Source organism: Macaca nemestrina, chromosome 9, assembly GCF_043159975.1.
Source record: "Macaca nemestrina isolate mMacNem1 chromosome 9, mMacNem.hap1, whole genome shotgun sequence".
In the NCBI taxonomy this organism is placed as follows: domain Eukaryota; kingdom Metazoa; phylum Chordata; class Mammalia; order Primates; family Cercopithecidae; genus Macaca; species Macaca nemestrina.
In genome coordinates, this window is record NC_092133.1 from 111,248,053 (window position 1) to 111,269,231 (window position 21,179).

General features: G+C 35.3%; 1 protein-coding gene across 12 annotated transcripts in view; it reads right to left on the bottom strand.

The window, feature by feature from the left end:
- Nucleotides 1–21,179, bottom strand: part of LOC105479927 (coiled-coil domain containing 7) — a 436,030-nt gene that overhangs the window by 142,258 nt on the left and 272,593 nt on the right. For all 12 annotated transcript variants that reach the window (XM_071070238.1, XM_071070242.1, XM_071070239.1 and 9 more), the window contains 3 exons: nt 12,236–12,334; nt 9,062–9,172; nt 8,598–8,723 (listed from right to left, as the gene is read on the bottom strand). In XM_071070238.1, coding sequence (XP_070926339.1) covers nt 8,598–8,723; nt 9,062–9,172; nt 12,236–12,334 — 336 coding nt within the window. The remainder of the gene's footprint in view (nt 1–8,597; nt 8,724–9,061; nt 9,173–12,235; nt 12,335–21,179) is intronic.

A 21,179-nucleotide genomic window follows, 5' to 3' on the forward strand; every position in this document is an offset into this window, starting at 1 on the left:
AAACTATTTTATATTCTTTTCTCTTAACTGATCTAACAGATACAGACTATTCATAATAATAATGGTAACAATGTCCTCCGTGATTATAGCTTATAGATAAGTGAAATGACAGGAATCTTATAAGTGACAAAAGGCAGGAAATGGGAATTCTCTGAAATCAGAATATCTGCATTATCCGTGAAGTGATATAGTGATATTTAAAAGTGGACTTGGATATTCTGTAAATGTACATTGCAAATTCTAAGGCAACCACTATACAAAATTTTAGGAAATTTAACTGATACCCTGAGAAAGGAGAAGATATAGGATCATATTAAATATATAATTAAAGCCAGAGAAGGCAGGAAAGGTATGGAAGGTGAAAAAGAAACAAAGAACTAGGACAATAAAGAGAAAATAGCCATAAATATGGTTGATATTAAAGCAAATATATCAATAATCACTTTAAATGTGAATGGTCTAAATACATCAATTCAAAGACAGAGGCTGTCAGGGTAGGTGAATAAACAAATCCAACTCTATGGTGTCTACCAGAAATTGGCTTTAAATATATGAAAACAATAAGATTAAAAGTAAAGGAACAGAGAAAGATATACCATGCTAACTAATCAAAGCAAAGCTAGGGTAGCTATATTAATTTGAGACAATGTGGACTTCAGAGCAAGAAAAATGATTAGAGATATGGAGGGACATTACACAATGATCAAAAGGTCATTATTCAAGAAAACGTAGTAATACTTAATAAGCATACACCTAACAACATAGCAATAAAATTCATGAGGCAAAAACAGATGGGACTGCAAAGAAAACATACAAATTCATTATATTTGCAGCCTTCAGTACCATCTAACTGTAATTCACAGATCCAACAGGCTGAAAATCACTAAGAATATAGTTGAACTTGGCACATCACCAATCAACTGGATCTAATTGATACTTACAGATTACTCCATTCAACGACAGCAGAATACACATTCTTCTCAAGCTCTATGGAACATTTAATAAGACAGATCTTATTCTGGGCTATAAAACAAACCTTAACAAATTTAAAAGAACAAAAGTACAAAGTACAGTGTCATTCCACAATACATTTAAACTATATTACCCTATTACCAAAAGTAGATAAAGGTACTATAAGAAAAAAAACTACAAACCAACATCTCTCATGAATAAAGATACAAAAATCCTCAATAAATTGTTAGCAAACTGAATTCAACAATGTATAAAAAGAATCATGTGCCATAACTAAGCTGGGTTTATCCCAGGTATGCAACACTCATGCAATATTCAAAAATCAATTAATGTAATCCACCACATCAACAGACTAAAGAAAAAATTATATGATCAATAAGAAATGAAGAAATATCATTTGGCAAAATCCATAGCCCTGTTATGATTTTTAAAAACTATCAGCAAACTAAGAATAGTAGAAACTTCCTCAATTTCATAAAGAATATCTGCAAAAAACAAATAGCTAACATCTTAATCATGAGAAAACAGATGCTTTTTCTCTAAGAAAAGGAATAAATCAAGGACATCATTTCTCACCACACCTATTCTACATTGTACTGGAAGTCCTAACTAATGCAGTAAGACAATAAAAAAGAATAAAAGAAATATAAAATGAGTAAAATTATTTTTGTTCAACAACAACAAAAATCTAATAGGCCATTATAGCAAGGTTGCTAGATACAAGGTTAATATACAAAAGTCAACTGCTTTCCTATATACCAGCAAAGAACAAGTGATATTTCAAATTAAACATACAATACCATTTACATTATCATCAAAAAAATGAGATAGTTATAAACCTAACAAAATATGTATAAGATATATGTAAAAAAACCTAAAATACTCTGATTAAGGAAATCAAAGAATAAATAGATCTAAGATCTAAATGGAGCAATAGTCCATATTAAAGAATAGGAAGTCTCAATATTGTTAGTTGTCTGTTCTTTTCAACTCATTTCAGTGCAATCTCAATCAAAATTCCCACAAGCCATTCTGTGGGAATCAAAATGGAATCAACAAACTGATTCTAATTTGAATGGAAAGGCAAAAGACCCAGAAGAGTTAACACAATATTAAAGGAAAACAAAATCAGAGGATTGACACTACCCAACTTTAAAAATTCCTGTAGCCCTACAGAAATCAAGACAGTGTGCTGTTGATGAAACAATAGACAAATAGACCAACTGGAACAGAAGAGAGATAAAAAGAATCACATACATAGAGTCAATAAATTTTTACAAAGAGGCAAAGGAAATTCAATAGAGAAAGGAGTCTTTTCAACAAATAATGTTGGAATAACTAGTCATCCACATGTAAGCAAAAAATGAATCTAATCTAAGACCTTACACCTTACCAAAAATGAACTCAAAGTGGATCATAGATCTAAATATAAAATGCAAAACTATAAAATTCCTAGAAGATAGCAAAGGAAGAAGTGTAGGTGACCTTAAATTTGGTGATGGCATTTTAGATACAACAAACACACAATCCATGAATGAAACATTGACAAGTTATACTTACTAAAATAAAAACATTTTGCTCTGTAAAAGACACTGTGAAAGAAATGGCAAAGAGCTGAAGAGATACCAAAAAAGATATATAGATGGCAAATAAACATATAAAAAGATGTTCAACATATATGTCATTAAGGAATTGTAAATTAAATCAACAATGAGATGCCACTACAAACCTATCAGAATGGTTAAAATCCAAAGCATTAAAAACACAAAAACTGGCAAGGAACATGGGAGCTCTTGCTCATTGCTGGTAGGAATGCAAAACACTACAGCTACTTTGAAGACAGTTTAACAGTTTCTTACAAAGTTAAATATAGTATTACTATATGATAGAGCAATCGTGCTCCTTGGTTTTTACTTGTGTAGAAAATATATGTCCCTACAAAAGTTATGCAGTATCTAACAGGCACTGAGTTGTTTTGTACCTAATTAAGAAAGAAATTGTTGGACTTCTTTTGTGGTTTAGGAGTATTGTGAAAAAATTACTGAAACCATATAGGTACCAAGAGCCTCTTTCTAAACTGTTTACAAAAGACTGTGTAAATACTGATCACAAGAAAGCATATGTAGCTGTACAAATATCAGATAAACATTAAAACAAAATGCGTTTTTAAAAATTTATTTATTTTATTTCTTTTTTGGAGATGAAGTCTCACTCTGTCACCCAGGCTGGAGTGCAGTGGCACAATCTCGGCTCACTGCAACTTCCACCTCCCTGGTTCAAGAGATTCTCCTGCCTTACCCTCCCAAGTAGCTAGAATTACAGGCGCGTGCCACCACACCTGGCTAATTTTTTGTATTTTAGTAGAGATGGGGTTTTAGCATGTTGCCCAGGCTGGTCTCAAACTCCTGAGCTCAGGCAATCTGCCCGACTCGGTCTCCCAAAGTGCTAGGATTACAGGTGTGAGCCACTGCGACCAGTCTATTTATTTTTAACTTTCATTTTAGGTTCAGGGGTACTTGTGAAGGTTTGTTACACAGGTAAACTCATGTCATGGAGGTTTGTTGTACAGATTTTTTCATCACCCAGGTATTAAGACCAATATCCAATAGTTATCGTCTCTGCTCATCTCACTTCTCTCACCCTCTACCCTCAAGTAGACCCCAGTGTCTTTTGTTCCCTTTGTCTTCATGAGTTCTCATCATTTAGCTCCCACTTATAAGTAAGAACATGCAGTATTTGGTTTTCTGTTCCTGCATTAGTTTGCTAAATATAAGGGCCTCCAGCTACATCCATGTTCCTGCAAAAGACATGATCTCGTCCTGTTTTCTGACTGTATAGTATTCCATGGTGTATATGTACCACATTTTCTTTATCCAGATAATTTGTCATTGATGGGCATTTAGGATGATTCCATATCTATGCTTTTGTGAATAGTGCTGCAGTGAACATTCATGTGCATGTATCTTTATGGTAGAATAATTTATATTCCTCTGGGTATTTACCCAGTAATGGGATTGCTGTGTTGAATGGTAGTTCTGCTTTTAGCTCTCTGAAGAATCACCATACTGTTTTGCACAATGGTTGAACAAATTTACACTCCTACCAACAGTGTATAAGTGTTCCCTTTTCTCCACAACCTCACCAGCATGTGTTGTATTTGACTTTTAAATAATAGCCATTCTGACTAGTATGAGATGGTATCTCACTACGGTTTTGATTTGTATAAAACAAAATGCATTTTCAGAGATTAACAAACAGTCTCCATTTACCAGGTAAAAAGTATAAATTTGTACACAATAAATAAATAAGATATTGTCCAAATATATAAACCAATTTGACAGACCTACCATAAGGCATAGAGAAATCCATAATCACAGTGGGAGAAATTAACATACATCTCTTGGTAATACAGAACAAACAGAAAAACTTCAAAGAAAAAAGTAAGGACTGAACAGAACAATAAACATATTTGATCTAATAGATGTATACAAAAGACATACTGACTAAACAGTCACAAAGCTAAGAACAAAATTCTTCAGCTTACTCTAATTAAAAATAAATCAATGCTATTGAAAATTATCATACTATTTAGTGTTTCCATTTTGATAGCTCCAAATATCTTAGCTGGAGATTTCCTTTTTGAAAATGCAACTTTATCCTCAGGTAAAAAATCTTCATCTAATACCTCTTCCATTTTCTGAGCTACAAAAAAGATGCTTTTAATCCATTAAATAGAGAAATGAATTTATCAAAAAAAACCTCTGTGATTCAAAATACATATCAATTATCCCTCAATATTTCCTCTCATGTTTTGAAATAATATAATCAAATACCACGTTGTTGAGACAGTGAGTTATAGGCTGAGTATGTAAAGTGTAAAAATATAGAACTTTTCAAGAAAACGGTTTCATAAGGTATTCATATTTTATAATAAAGTTAAATTTTTATAACAGATATGGGTAATAAAAATGATAAAAACATATTAAAAATAAACTTTAAAAGGAGATTCAAAAACAGATCAGGTAAGAAATACAGAAAACATAAGTGATAGTATATTAACCCACAAAATATCAGTACTTACATTAAATATGAATGTGTTAAATGTTATATTTTCAATTCAAAGATTACCACATTGGATTTAAAAAATAACTAGAATACATTTAACACATATAATACAGCTAAGCTATAATAATACAAAAAGGTTGAAAGTATAATGATGAAAAACTGTGTTCTGCAAATGCTTATATTAAAAAGATGCTATGTTAATACCTGACAGATCAATGGCAAAGAAAGTTACTACAAAATGTCCATCATATCGTGGGTGAGGCTACATGTAGGTGGGGGAAGGTGGTATATGAGAAATCTCTATCTTCCTCTCTACTGTGAACATAAGAATGATCCAAAAATTAAGTCTATTTTTAAAAATGTCCACCATAAAGACAATAGTTTTGGCACTCTTAAGAAAACTTAACAATTTAAAATGTCTATGTATATAATAAAGAAGCTTTAGAAACAGAACAAAAACTGGCAGAACTACAAAGAGATAGAGAAATAAGTAATCACAGTAGAATTTAAAATACCTTTCTCATAAATGATAAAATAAACAGAAACTCAATGAAGTTCAGAACACATGAAAAATATAATTAATCAACGACAATGGAGAATATACATATATACACACACACGTTTTCTATATATACACATATATGTATACATGACACGTAAAAATCATATTTATGATTGAACATATAAACAAAGGAGAGAATTTTAACTAAAATCATTACACAATATTCTTAATGATTGTATTTACTTTGAAGTCTCACTTTTCTGCCAGTACTAAGTTTTGTAATTTGAGATGGGCTTTTTAAAATTAAAACTTTATTTCAAGTGGAAGATTTTCATCTACTATTTCATCCATCTTCTCAGTTGCATAAAGAAAGGCTTTTAACCCAATAAAAAGTGAAAAACACTTTACTGTAAAGTCTCTGAATTATTAATATATAGAAAGAACCATTCAAAGTTTCCTATCAGTTTTGTTTTGTTCTCTTTTTTTGAGACAGAGTCTCACTGTCGCCCAGGCTGGAGTGCAGGAGTCGATTCAGCTCATTGCAACATCCACTTCACGGGTTCGAGGAATTCTCCTGCCTCAGCCTCCTGAGTTGCCCGGACTACAGGTGCCTGTCACCACGCCCAGCTAATTTTTGTATTTTTAGTAGAGACGAGGTTTCACCGTGTTAGCCAGGATGGTCTCAGTCTCCTGACCTTGTGATCCATCTGCCTCAGCTTCCCAAAGTGCTGGGATTACAGGTGTGAGCCACTGTGCCTGGCCCTATCAGTTTTATAAGACTTTACACTAGTCAATACAATTTAAATAAATGTCACACAATAAAACCTCTGATGCATTTTCAAAATGAATCATGAAGGTAAATGCAAAACCCATCAGAGTACTCTTCCTGAACGTATGTGGAGGCACTCTTGTTACTTCATACATACACTTAGAAAGTTGAAATTAGACTTTATTTTACTAAGTGTACTCACATTTTTAAAAGTTTTTTTATGACATAGGTGACACACTGAATAATTAAACTGATTAAAAGTAATTCCAAAATAAAGAAAGAAAGAAAATAGAAAGTAATCTGAATCAAACAAAAAAAATTGAAAAACACCCCCACCCAAAATATTTAAATCCAAATATATCAGTAAGTACAATAATTGTAAATGGATTACATATTTTACATATTCTAAAAACAAAGACACACATTGAACTGATAAACAATTTAACTATAAGTTCTTTATTAGAGATATGACTGAAAAAAATGCAAACATTAACCAAAATTACTCTGTAGTAATTATGTCAATGTCAGACAAAATAGACTTTTAGTCAAAAGACCTTACTAGAGACTAAGATGATCCCTTTCATAAAAATAAAAGGTTGAGTTCATAAGGAAAACCTAACTTTTTACTTGTATACATCTAATAATGTAGACAGTATAAGGAAAATGGACAGTACTGTAAGAAGAAATAGGTAAATCCACATAGTGGGATAATTTAATATACATCTCTCAATAATTGATAGAATAATCAAGATCCAAGGAAATCTAGAAATAAATTTAAATAACACAACAAAAAATGAGTTCAGTGGATGCCTATAACATTGTAGCAGAATACATATTCATGGACAAAATTCTGCTTAATTAAAATTTCATTAATGTAATTACAAATAATTTAATAATATTAATTATTTCCATATTTACTATGGAATCTCTTCTTTCTAGCAGCTCCAGTTGCAGGCAAAAGATTTTCCTCTGATACCTCATCTTTTTCTGGACTACAAGAAGGAAGGCTTTTAAAAGCACTAGAGAACTGAATCTATGGTGCAACCTCTAGATTCACAATATATATTAATTACTCAATGATATTTTGTCTTTTTTTAATGATATAAGCACATCGGTGTCTAGTTAAAATATAAGCATAAAAATACATTTTTACTTGTGCCAAAAGCTGTTCTGTTAATTTTTATATACATGGGTATTAAATACATTTTATTTGTAAACATTATTTTATTTACTACTATAAACATTATTATAAATACTTGTATATTTAAAATTTTTCCTTTTCTTATTATATTCATACTTTAGGTAAAGCTTAAAATTTTTGGTACCAAATATTGCTAAGGAAAAATGTATAATGATAAAAAATAGAGTAGAAAGAGAGTGAAAGAAACATACCATGTAGGAAAAATAGGAGAAGCCAAGAAAAATGATATAATTGCACCTAAAAAATCAATAATTAGATTATGTATGGTTATAAGAGATAATTAAAAGAAAAAATATCAGACTAAATATGAGCATATACCAAACATCACATATTCTCTCTTGTAAGCTGGAGTTGAACAACGAGACATATGGACACGTCAGGGACAACACACACTGAGGCCTGTCTGGAGTAGGGGGCAGGAGTAGGGGCAGCATTAGGAAAAACATTTAATAGGTGCTAGGCTTAATACCTGGATGATGGGTTGATCTGTGCAGCAAACCACAATGGCACACATTTACCTATGTAACAAACCTGCACATCCTGGACATGTACCCCAGAACTTAAAATTCAAGCTGATTTTAAAAAGAGTATACACAATTATAAGTTTCTTACAATAGACATAGCAAAATCACAAAGAAACAAAGAAGTTAATAGGATGAAAAAATGTATCAAGCAAATACCAACCGGAAGAAAGTTTGTGGAGCCATAATAACAGATAAAGTAGTTATTAAGGAAAACAAACAAAAATTATGAAAATGGTAAAGTGAATCCTTTCATAAGGAAAAAACTGTTCTGTCTTTGAAGAATATAAATTTAAGTTTACTTGCACACACAAAAAAACAGAGCATTATAAGATACAAAGCAAAACCTGATACTTATACAAGAAGAAAGAGAAATCCACAAAGTGGCAGATTTGACACAGGTAACTCAGTAATCGTAAAAGAAACAAGTCATCAATAAAGATCTAGTAATGTGATGGAAATAAGTAGCAAAAGAAGCATATGGTTCAAGGCATATTTATGAACCAAGAACAAATTTCTCCTGAATTTAATAAAAATAATTGATAAGATTTATAAATAATTACTTACTTTTTCTTGAAGTTACTTTAGCTTGAAGTTTTTTGGTTTGAGATTCTCTTCTTGATAATAAAACTTTCTCCTCAGGCAACAGATGCTCAAGTGATATATCCTTTTTTTGGATTTCAAAAGGAAATGCTAAATAGAAAAAAAAGATAGATGTGCAATAGAACTTCTGGATATGCCAAGTAATCATCAGACTTTCCACCCTTGGGAGTCAAATGAGAAAATCATATGAATAGTTTTCATGAGCATGTGAGGAGGTAGTGATACTACTTAGTAATTAACGACCATTCAAATACCAACCAAAAAGTATCATTACTTTTGTTCTCTAGTTATCATAGGGTATTCACACATTAGGTCAAAGTCAAAAGTTGATAAAATATAGTCTGAAGTACACATTGGTGAATCAAAGGAAAAGATCTGATGAGTTCAATATAAAATAATTTAAAGTTATCAATAATTATTATACTTACTTTTGTGCTTTTCCACTCCGGGATTTATTTGTTTCTTTTCTTGCATTTGGAGTTTTGACTTTGAATCTTGATGAACAGAAACCACATTTTCATTTGGTACTACAATATGAGCTATATCAAGAGATGCATTTAGTCCACCAAATGGAAAAATAAATCTATGAATGTATAACATGTACATTTCTCTTATTTTTATAAAGTTATAAGTAAATTACCATAATGCTATATCTGACACAAAAATAGAATAGTTTTAATGGCTGTTATGGAAGCTAACCCATTATTTCATAAATATTCTGAAGCATCAAATAAAGTTTATATTGGTCTCCAGGATTCATAAGTTTACACTTTAATACATAATCAAAATACTTACATATTACATGATGATTTATACTTTAGCTTAATATATAATCATAGGTCAAATAATGAAAATGCACATGCATAAGCTCATTCATTATAGCATTATTTGTAATTGCCACAAACAATGGTATAATTACAGTATATAATTATATGGAGATGGGGCTGAGAGTTTCCAGAGAACCTGTGAGCTAATTCGCACCCAAGGACTGCTGTTAGTTCTAAACAGCTACCAGGCAATGATAGACAGCCTATGTCCCAGCAAAGTATTGAGACTCATGGTTAAATTGTAAAGGATTTCTTTTTAATAGTAGAACCTTTTGAGATCACTTTACCTATCTACCGAAGGCACCTTAGAACATTATGTATTCTTCTTAAACTTAATGAGAAAAAGTGGTACCTTGTGGAATGAGTCACTACAGATCCCCTCCTTCAGAGTATCAGGACAGAGAAGCTTCACTCAAGGAGGAGAAAGAAAGGGGGTATATGAGATGCCAACTTCAAGACCCTCTCATTCCTCAGCTTAGTAATTGCTTGGGCTCTTTTCACTTGGGCATACCCATGATGAACCTACCACTAAAATCATGTTTGGCCCACCCTTGCAGAGGCTAGAGCAGCCCTGTGAATCACAACGCTGGTAGTCCTTTGGTTCTACAATCAAGAGTAAGAACAATAGAGGAGGTGGTTGACCAGACTCAGATTTCTAGGTTCTTTCATGCCACTCTTGCTGAGTTTCCAATTCAATGAAACTCCCGCATAAGGTCAGGTCATATGTTCTGTGACAAAATCCAGAACTCAACTGAAAAATTTTCAGGCATGGGAAAAGCAGCAGTTCCTGAGGTAGAAAAGACTGACCAGCAGGAAAGTGATGTATTAGGTTGGTGCAAAAGTAATTTAATGGCAAAAACCGCAATTGCTTTTGCACCAACCTAATAAAACGGCAATCAAGCGCCCTCTCCTGAATGATGCATGTAGAGACAATCTCTAAATCGGGCTACTAAACAATGAAGTTGATGGGCCCTACTAGGGTCAGCACATTGAGGACTCTATGATTAATAAAATATTACTCCCTCTACCCTTCCCTGTGAATTTGGAGATGAATTGATGAGCCCCTCTAATTTTTACTGAGAACTCTCATCTTCCAACAATGAACAAGACCAGGGGTTAGGCTAAGTCCCAAATCCCCAGTGGGGACCCGGTTCAGAGTTAAATGGGAAGGTGTGGATAATTATATTTCTTGGGCCTTTGGATACTGGTATATAAGTGACTATGAATATATACTCCAGCATCAGAATGAAGGGGAAACTGATAATTCTCTCTAGTTTGAAGTCTGAGGTCACCACCAATGGGGACTTTATCTAGACCCAACTTTGGGTGGGTCTCTTCGGCCAATTACAAATTCTACTGTTATAGTGCACACTACACAATATATTTTGTTATAAATATATCACTAAGTGAACACCTGCTCACCTTTGCCCACAAGCACTGAAGAAAATTGCTCAGTTAGGGTCATTTTAGTGGGGCATGTGAAAGGCCATGAACCTACCTGACTACCTTGTGCTGTTGTTTCTCAAAAACAATACTGATTGCTTGGGGTAAAAAAGGAAATAAATGCCTTCACTGCTGTACTTAAGGATGACAAAGTTTTCTGTGAGACTAATCCTCCATTGAACAGCTCCATCTGACCTGTGCACATGACCTCAGATGCACACAGCCTCAATGCATTATTGGCTGCTCAATGCCACAGTGCAGCCCTGGGTACTGGCAGTACCTGACTTTGTGACTGTCATAGACGTTACTGCCTGAGAGAAAAGAACTTAGTATACAACAACTGATATACAAAATTCCTTTTTCAGCATCCCTGTCCACACCAATGATAAGGATCAGTGTATTCTTATGTGGAGTAGATTGCAATATATCACTAATGTCCTTCGACAAGACTACCCAAAATCCCCAACTATCTATCATCCATGGATAGGGCGTAACCTGGAAAAATTTCTGCTCTTGGAGGGTACACTAGCTTTCTACTATATTGAAAGCATTTTCCTGGTGGGTCCAGACACAGGCACCAACTAATAAAGACTGGCTGGGCCATTAATACATACAAAAACTTAGCACTAAAGTGAAATCCTTGTGTTGTAATCTGGGAAGGAGCACATCGCATTCCAGAGGAGATGACTGCCTATCTTTTGGTCCTCTCAATCCCCTAAAATGAAAAGGAAGCTCAATCATTGTTGGTCATGGACACTTTAACACTCCCCACCACACAAGAAACTTGGGATGGCCACCCATCTATGAGAGTACCAAGAAGACCTTACCTTTGTGTGGCGCTCAACTAACTTAATGCCCTAGGGCTAACCAACAAGCCTTCAGGACTATCCTTCTCCTTGGCTCCTGTAATTCCCACTTGCTCTTTGAGTTACAGATCTCAACAACCTCTCAGTTTGTTGACTGAAGGCTAGAGAAGAACAACATCGCTACACGTGATAAGTGATCATTGGGTATAATCTCCAGGAAACTGTAATCTCCCAGAGTCAGCTGAAAGGTACACTCTTTGAGATACTGTAGGCCAATTATTGGGCCTTGATAGATATTGAGTGCTTGTCCAATGGCTGTGAAATAATCTTATGACCAGAAATTCCAACATGAAGTTAACATTTTCATTTTTGCTCTCTACTTACCTTAAGGTGTTCATACTTCAGGCAAAGTCTACAGTTTCCTTAAAATATATGCTGAAATACACATTCAGGAATCAAAGAAAAAGATCTTCTGATAAGTTCAATTTTAAAATAATTTAAAGTTATCTATAATTACTACACTTACTATTACGCCTTTCCCTTCCAGGAGTTACTTTTTTCTTTTCTTGCATTTGGAGTTTTGACACTGAATCTTGATGAACAAACATAGAATTTTTATCTGGTACTACAAAATGAGCCACATAAAGAGATGTATTTAGTCCGCAAAATGAAAAAACAAATCTATTGTGAAATCTCTATATTTGAAGTTTATAACAAGTATACAGCAATATTTTTTCTCATTTTTATAAAATTATAAGTAAATCACCATAATTGAAATCTGACATTAAAATGATGAAAATAGTTTTAATGGGTGTTACAAAAGCTGTCTCATTATATCATAAATATTCTAAGGCATCAAGTGTATTTTCTATTGGTCTTCAGAATTCATGGGTTATTTACACTGTAGGTTAATAATAATAATAGACCAAACAATAAAAATTTGTATGCACATTATTCATTACCATATTATTTGTAATTGCAAAATATTCAACACACCTAAATATTCAAGTATAATATATTGACTCAATAAACAAAGATATATACTGTAAATTATAATATGCTATAAATACTCTACATATCACTATACATAATACTATACATATTATGTAAAAATAATAAAGGTTTCTATAAACTAACATGGAGGGATTTCTAGAAGATAATGTTAAGTGAAAAATAATCTTAAAAACAGGATATCTGGGATGGTAACTTTTGGGTCAGAAATAACCAATCAGAAAAAAATAGAAATAGAGAAATATTAACCTTTTCAAAATGAGACACAGGTAAAATAAGGAAGCAAACACTGTAGTTGGTTATCTACAAGACAACAGGGTAGGAAAAAGGAAGGGAATACAAAGAGAAGGACTGTGGCAGAAATTATATTCTTCTAAGAATATCTTCTGTATAATATTTACTTTTGGAGATAGGATAATGTTCTACATATTTGATATGGTTTGGACATGTGTCCCCTCCAAATCTCATGTTGAAATGTGATTTCTAAGGTTGGAAGTATTGCCTGGTGGGAGGTGTTTGGGTCATGGGGGCAGATCCTTCACAAATGGCTTGGTGCCCTCTCTATGGTAAGGAGTTCACATAAGATCTGGTTGTTGATGAAGATTTTGGGATGTCCCCCATCTCTCTCTTGCTTCTCTTGCCATGTGACATGCCCTTCCCTTCCACCATAGCTAAAATCTTCCTGAAGCCTCATCAGATGTTGAACAGATGTTGGTACCATGCTTGTACAGCCTGCATAACCATAAGCCAAATAAGCCTCTTTTCTTTATAAATTACCTAGCCTCAGGTATTCCTTTACAGCAATGCAAAATGCATGAACGCAATATTCTAAAAATAAAATTAATTCAATAAGGATAAGAAGCAGGAACTAAAACTGAAAGGAAACTTAATAAAATGAACCTACTACATGGAACAAAAAACAAGTACTAATTCATGTAACTAATAAATACAGTATTCGAAACATACCCTCAGTCTTGGGCAAGAGTGTTGGGGGCAGACTGCAAACAAATCATGAAATTCTTTTAGTATGTTTGTTTTTGTAGTAGTATATGCTAAGCAATTCTGTAAGTTTCAAAGTATTACAGGATAGAGCAAATGCATAAATTGGTTGGTGCTTTGAGAGTCAGGATTCAAAATACAAAAGAAAGGACACACACATACAAAATGAAGGAAGTCAAGAATAAGCCCTGAGACACTAAAATTAAAGGTGTCCAAGAGGTCTCATGATTTCTAAAATATGTGTATTCATGTACACATGCATGCATATGTGCCCGTGCATGTTTATGTATAAATATATACACATAAACATGTGTATGTACATGTAAGTAGATATATACACATAAATATATATGTGTATTCTAAGGAGTATGGGTTCAAGTTAAAATCTTGTGTGTGATCTTTCAGGCACACCCATAGACAAGTACAAAGGTATTATCTGGCAGTTATCCTGGAAGACAGCTTTCCACCCCACACTGGATGTAACATAGAGCCAGTGCACTGTGGTCTCTGTACAGATGTGCAGGTATGGGTTCAGATCTCTCCAGACCAACCATGCTCTTACTCATCTCTGCACACCTAGTTCAGGAACCCTCCATTTGGAGTCCTTCTTGTGAGGGAGTAGAGAGTTCAACTAAGGCACTGTATTATTCAGGGGACTCTGCTTAGATGACATTACTGGGGAGCCTTGAAGACAACTTTCTTCTGACAGTGTTCAGTACTTTTCCACGCCTGGTCTTCTCCACATGCCACATCTATATAATGCCAAGAACTTTTTATTTGGGGTTCCCGTGGCAATGAAATGATCCCCCCATTTTTAAATGAAACATCTGCCACTCACCTGGTTCCTTTAATGGGGAAAAGTGGAATTCTGCTAAAGCTGGGCCCTTTCCTGCATAGACTCTTGCTTATATTATCACAGTATCTGAAAAAAGGCTTAATTATTCCTTTCAGTTTGACTTGTTATATTAATTGACTAACTCAATAACTGGCAGCTCTCTCACTGACAAAGTGGTACAGTGAGCAGAGTTGACCAGTAAATATGTTGCCTTTCTAGAAAGGAAAAGAACCCTGAGGATCCCATGGAGATTTTTTGGGAGATGTTAGAGAAATGCATGGGACACTCATGGATGATGGTAATGAATCCTTTGCAAGAGTCTGGGAGTCCCATTAGAGCACTTCGCCAGCCATGACAATGTGTCTCAGGAAGTATTTTGTGGGCCCTGGGGTTGCTTTGGGGGAATGCTAGTGATTGTTTATATAAGACTTTTCAGGTCTCAGGGAGAACTAATCATCCTTCCCTTTAGCTTCCAATTCCCTGGCTGAGCTTGCTTGGTGGGTTAAATTATAAACCCCTAAGAGGAACTCTAGGAAAGCTGGGGAAGCAATCCCTACCTAGTAATACAATCTGAGAGGCAATGGCAATAAAAGTCATCAGAGACCCTGAGTTGCTGAGCTGCACCCAGTTACCAGTGTTAGCTCTAAGCATGTCTCTGACACTGAAAGACAGCCTGTGATGCAGCAAATTATTGAGACTCATGCCTAAAATGCAAAAGAATGTAGAACCCTTTGGAGTTACTTCACCCATCTATCTGAAGTGATCTTAGAGACTTGGGTTTTTCACCTCCATGATGTAGAAGGAAAACTTAGTGAGAGTGTCATCTTGTGGGGTGTATCATTATAGATCCCCACTTTCAGAGTATACTATTAGGAGCCACTTTGCCTAAAGAGGAGGAGGAAGAGAGGACTGGGATGAAAGCCTGCAAGCATCCAAAACCATCTACATTCTCAGCTGGATATTACTTGAGCTTAGAAAGATTTGCTCCAACACAATAAGTTCCTTGACTTTAAAAAACATAGTTGGACTATTCTTCCAATGTATACAGCTTCCCTGTGAGCCACCCTGGTGGTAGCTGAGACTGTTAACGAGACTCAGTTTTTTAGGTTCATTCGTTTTACTCCTACTGGTTATTGAACTCAATTAAACCTCCTCATAAGGCCATGCTGATCAGTCTGTGACACAATCCAGATATTCACTGATGACAAATCATCAGAATTGAAAAAGGAGCTGCTGCACAGATAGCAACAACTGGCTGGCAGAAAGAGTGATGTAAAACTGGTAATCACACGCTCTCTCCAGGACCATCTGGGCAAGCACTTTCACAACAAGATCGCTGGTTCTGGTTACTTATGTGTGGGTTCTCAAAGAGGAAATTGATGGGCTCTCCCATCAAGGAACTCATGGCAAGGTAGTGAGCCATGGTGCCCTAGAGGGTGGTCTGCTAGGGTCTACAAAGTAATGGATCCTGATTAATAAAGTGCCATTCCTTCTGCTCCTCTCAGTGAAGCTGCAGGAGAACTGGAGACTCTCATTCAACTCTTAACTGATGTCTCAGCTTTCAAAACTAAACAAGACTAAGTATTAGGCCAAGGTCCCTATGTCCCTATGAAGAACGGTGGTTGTTCTTTTCTTTTACCTTGTTATATAAGGTAAAAGTTCAGTAGGGATATAGAGGAGCACTGCATTTCTTGGGCCTTTTGGATTTGGTGCACAACTAACTGTGATCTCCGTAATCCCTAACACTATGATGGGAGGGTTATGGGTTGAATTGTGCCCCTCTGAAACAGATAAGTTGAAATCCTAACCCTCAGTATCACAGAATGTGATCTTATTTGGAAATAGGAACTTTACAGAGATAAATGAAAATGCAGTCATTAGAGTGGGCCTTAATTTAATATAAATGTTGTCCTTATAAAAACAGAAAATTGGAGCACCCACACACACTGGGAAAATGACATGCGAAATTGAAGGCAGAGATTGGGGTGATGCACATAGAAGCCAAGGAATGTCAAAAATAGCAACCCACAAGGAGCTCGGGCAGAGGCATGGAATTGATTTTCCCTTTAGTTCTCAGAAGGAACCAACCTTGTCAACACCTTGGTCCCAGACTTCTAGCCCGCTGAGTATAATTTTTTGTTGTCGAAGCCACCCAATTTGTGGGTAGTTTGTAATGGTAGCCCTACCACTGGGAAGTGGATCACTGCTGTAACAAATATTTTAAAATGTGTAAATGACTTTGGAATTGGGTAATGGGTGGGTAGAGGATGCAAGAGTTTTGAGGTGTATGATAGAAAAAACTTAGATTACCTTGAAGAGATTGCTGGTAGAAATATGCATATTAAAGGTGATTCTGGTGAAGGCTCAGAAAGAAAAGGGAAGAACTACAGAGAAAGCTTCTCTCATCTTAGATATACACATATATTGTCATGAACAGAATGTCAACAGAAATATGAATGTTAAAGGTGCTTCTAGTGAGGTCTCAGATGGAAATGAAGAACATATTGGAAACTGGAGGAAAGGTGATCTTTGTTATAAAATTGCAAAGAGCTTGTCTGAATTCTGTCTGTTGGGTGGAAAGTAAAATTTGTAAGCAATGAACTTGGATATTTATCTGAGAAGATTCTAGGTAAAGTGTTTAAGGCACATCTTGGTTTCTCTTTTCTGTTATAGTAAGATGCAAGAGGGAAATGGATAAATCAAATAAGGAATTGTTAAGCAAAATGAAAACAGATCATAAAATTCAGAAAATCTTCAGCCTATCAGTATTGAAAAAAAATAAGAAAGCACATTGTGGAAAGAACACCAAGGACATGACTGCACAACTATTTGCTAAATAGATGAGATATGTGAATTGTGGATCTAATCAACCATCTCAGCAGAAATCCTGACAACTTGAACTGAAGGAGATAGAGAAAGGATGAAATAGAAATTGACTTTCAGATTGCTAAGATTCTATAGACAGGGAACAGGTCAATAAACTATTCTGCTGCAATTGTGTTATCCTTCAAGAGAAAGGAACAATGACCCTAAGGATGGTCCCAATACTAGTGGGGCTTCTACTGTCACCAAGAGCTCAGAAGACACAGGCCAGATGGGTGGGCTGTTGCCCCTTCTGTTTGAAGACGTGGGTCACCACCTACATCAAAGGAGGCAGGGCCATACCCCACTGGGCCCAGAGGACAGGGGATTGAACCAAGAGGACTACTTTCAAGTCTGAAAATCTAAAGAAATTTACCCTGCCAGATTCTGAATTTGTTTGGGACTTGTGACCCCTTTTATTTCTTCCAATTTTTCCCTTTAGGAATGAAAATGTCTGTCCTATGCCTGCCCCACCACTGCATTTTGGAAGCAGATAATGCAACGTCTGGTTTTACAGGTTCACAAACGAATAGGACTTCTGCACAGGATGAATCATATCTCAAGTCTCTCCCATAATTATCTAAATGATTTAAACGATGAAATTTGGAACTTTGAGTTGATGATGCTTAGAGAAGATTTTGGAAATAGCATTGAACTTTTGGAGATGTTGTGATGGGGTGAATGTATTTTGCATGTGGGAAGAACATGACTATTTAGAATCAGAGAGTAGACTGTTATAGGTTGAATTGTCCCCACTATCTTCCCCAAATTTGTAGAATTCCTAAACCCTAGTGCCTCAGAACATGATTTTGTTTGGAAATAGAGTCTTTACAAAAGTAATCAAGTAAAAATGAGATCATAACAGTAGGCTTTAGTCCAATATGAATAATATCCTTACAAAAACAGGATATTTAGGTAAGAGACAATTATACTGAGAAAAAGTCATGTGGGGATGAAAGCAGAGACCAGAGTGATGCATCTCCAAGCCAAGGAACACTAAATGTTGCCAATGAACTACCAGAAATTAGAATAGAGGCATTTAACAGATTCTCACTGACAGTCCCTCAAAAAGAACCAACCCTGCTGATACCTTATGTTGTACTACTAGCCTTAAGAACTCTGAGACAGTAAATTTCCATTGGTTAAGCTGCCTAGTTTGTGGTAATTTGTTATGGTAGCACTAGGAACCTAATACAAAGGAGAAACAGACAATCCTCTTTGGCTTGGGGCATGAAGCCAACTTCACTAGCACTCTTACCCAAACACAAGCATGCACGGGTCACTCTGGACCACTAAAACCTCCATTGTTATGGCCCCACTACTGAATGCATAACAGTATAGATATATTGTTTTAGTATATTCCTGCTTGAATTCATTCCCAAGCCCCAAAGAAAATTACTCTAGTCAGGGCCATTTTTTCTTTATCCAGTCTATCATTGATGGGCATTTGGGTTGGTTCCAAGTCTTTGCTATTGTGAATAGTGCTGCAATAAACATACATGTGCATGTGTCTTTATAGTATAATAATTTATAATCGTTTGGGTATATACCCAGTAATGGGATTGCTGGGTCAAATTGTATTTCTAGTTCTAGATCCTTGAGGAATTGCCACACTATCTTCCACAATGGTTGAACTAATTTATACTCCTACCAACAGTGTAAAAGCATTTTCTCCACATCCTCTGCAGCATCTGCTGTTTCCAGACTTTTTAATGATCACCATTCTAATTGACATGAGATGGTATCTCATTGTGGTTTTGATTTGCATTTCTCTAATGACCAGTGATGATGAGCTTTTTTTCATATGTTTGTTGGCCACATAAATGTCTTCTTTTGAAAAGTGTCTGTTCATATCCTTCACCCACTTTTTGATTAGATTGCTTGGTTTTTTCTTATAAATTTGTTTAAGTTCCTTGTAGATTCTGGATATTAGTCCTTTGTCAGATGGATACATTGCAAAAATTTTCTCCCATTCTATAGGTTGCCTGTTCATGCTGATGATAGTTTCTTTTGTTGTGCAGAAGCTCTTTAGTTTAATTAGATCTCTTTTGTCAATTTTGGCTTTTATTGTAATCGCTTTTGGTGTTGTAGTCATGAAGTCTTTGCCCATGCCTATGTCCTGAATGGTATTGCCTAGGTTTTCTTCTAGGGTTTTTATGGTTTTAGGTCTTACGTTTAAGTCTTTAATCCATCTTGAGTTAATTTTTGTATAAGGTATAAGAAAGGGATCCTGTTTCAGTTTTCTGCATATGGCTAGCCACTTTTCCCAACACCATTTTTCCTTTCCCCGTTGCTTGTTTTTTTTCAGGTTTGTTAAAGATCAGATGGTTCCACATGTGTGACATTTTTTTTGAAGCCTCTGTTCTGTTCCATTGGTCTATATATCCATTTTGGTACCAGTACCATGCTGTTTTGGTGACTGTAGCCTTGTAGTATAGTTTTAAGTCAGGTAGTGTGATGCCTGACTTTGTTCTTTTTGCTGAGGATTGTCTTGACTATACGGGCTCTTTTTTTGGTTTCACATGAAATTTAAAGTAGTTTTTTCCAATTCTGTGAAGAAATTCAATGGTAGCTTGATGGGAATAGCATTGAATCTATAAATTATTTTGGGTAGTATGGCCATTTTCACAATATTGATTATTCCTATCCATGAGCATGGAATGTTTATCCATTGGTTTTTCTCTTCTCTTATTTCGTCGAGCAGTGGTTTGTAGCTCTCCTTTAAGAGGTCCTTCACATCCCTTATAAGTAGGATTCCTAGGTATTTTATTTTCTTTGTAGCATTTGTGAATGGGAGTTCACTCATGATTTGGATCTCTGTTTGTCTATTATTGGTGTATAGGAATGCTTGTGATTTTTACACATTGATTTTGTATCCTGAGACTTTGCTGAAATTGCTTATCAGCTTAAGAACTTTTTGGGCTGAGACAATGGAGCTTTCAAAATATACAATCATGTCATCTGCAAACAGAGACAATTTGACTTCCTCTCATCCTATTTGAATACCTTTTATTTTTTTCTCTTGCCTAATTGCCCTGGCCAGAACTTCCAATACTATGTTGAATAGGAGTGGTGAGAGAGGGCATCCTTGTGTTGTGCTGGTTTTCAAAGGGAATGCTTCCAGCTGCTGCCCATTCAGTATGATATTGGCTGTGGGTTTGTCATAAATAGCTCTTATTATTTTGAGATACACTCCATCATTACCTAGTTTATTGAGTGTTTTTAGCATGAAGGGCTGTTGAATTTTGTCAAAGGCCTTTTCTGCATCTATTGAGATAATCATGTGGTTTTTGTCATTGGTTCTGTTTATGTGATGGATTACATTTATTGATTTGCATATGTTGAACCAGCCTTGTGTCCCAGGGATGAAGCTGACTTGATCGTGGTGGATAAGCTTTTTACTGTGCAGCTGGATTCTGTTTGCCTGAATTTTACTGAGAATTTTCACATTGATGTTCATCAGGGATATTGGCCTGAATTTTTGTTGTTGTTGTTGTTGTGTCTCTGCCAGGTTTTGGTATCGGGATGATGCTGGCCTCATAAAATGAGTTAAGGAAAATTCCATCTTTCTCTATTGTTTGGAATAGTTTCAGATGGAATGGTACCAGCTCCTCTTTGTACCTCTGGTAGAATTTGATTGTGAATCCATCTGGTCCTGGGCATCTTTTTTTTTTGCGGGGGGGGGGGGGTTGGTAGGCTATTAATTACTATTTCAATTTCAGAACTTCTTATTGATCTATTCAGGGATTCGACTTCTTCCTGG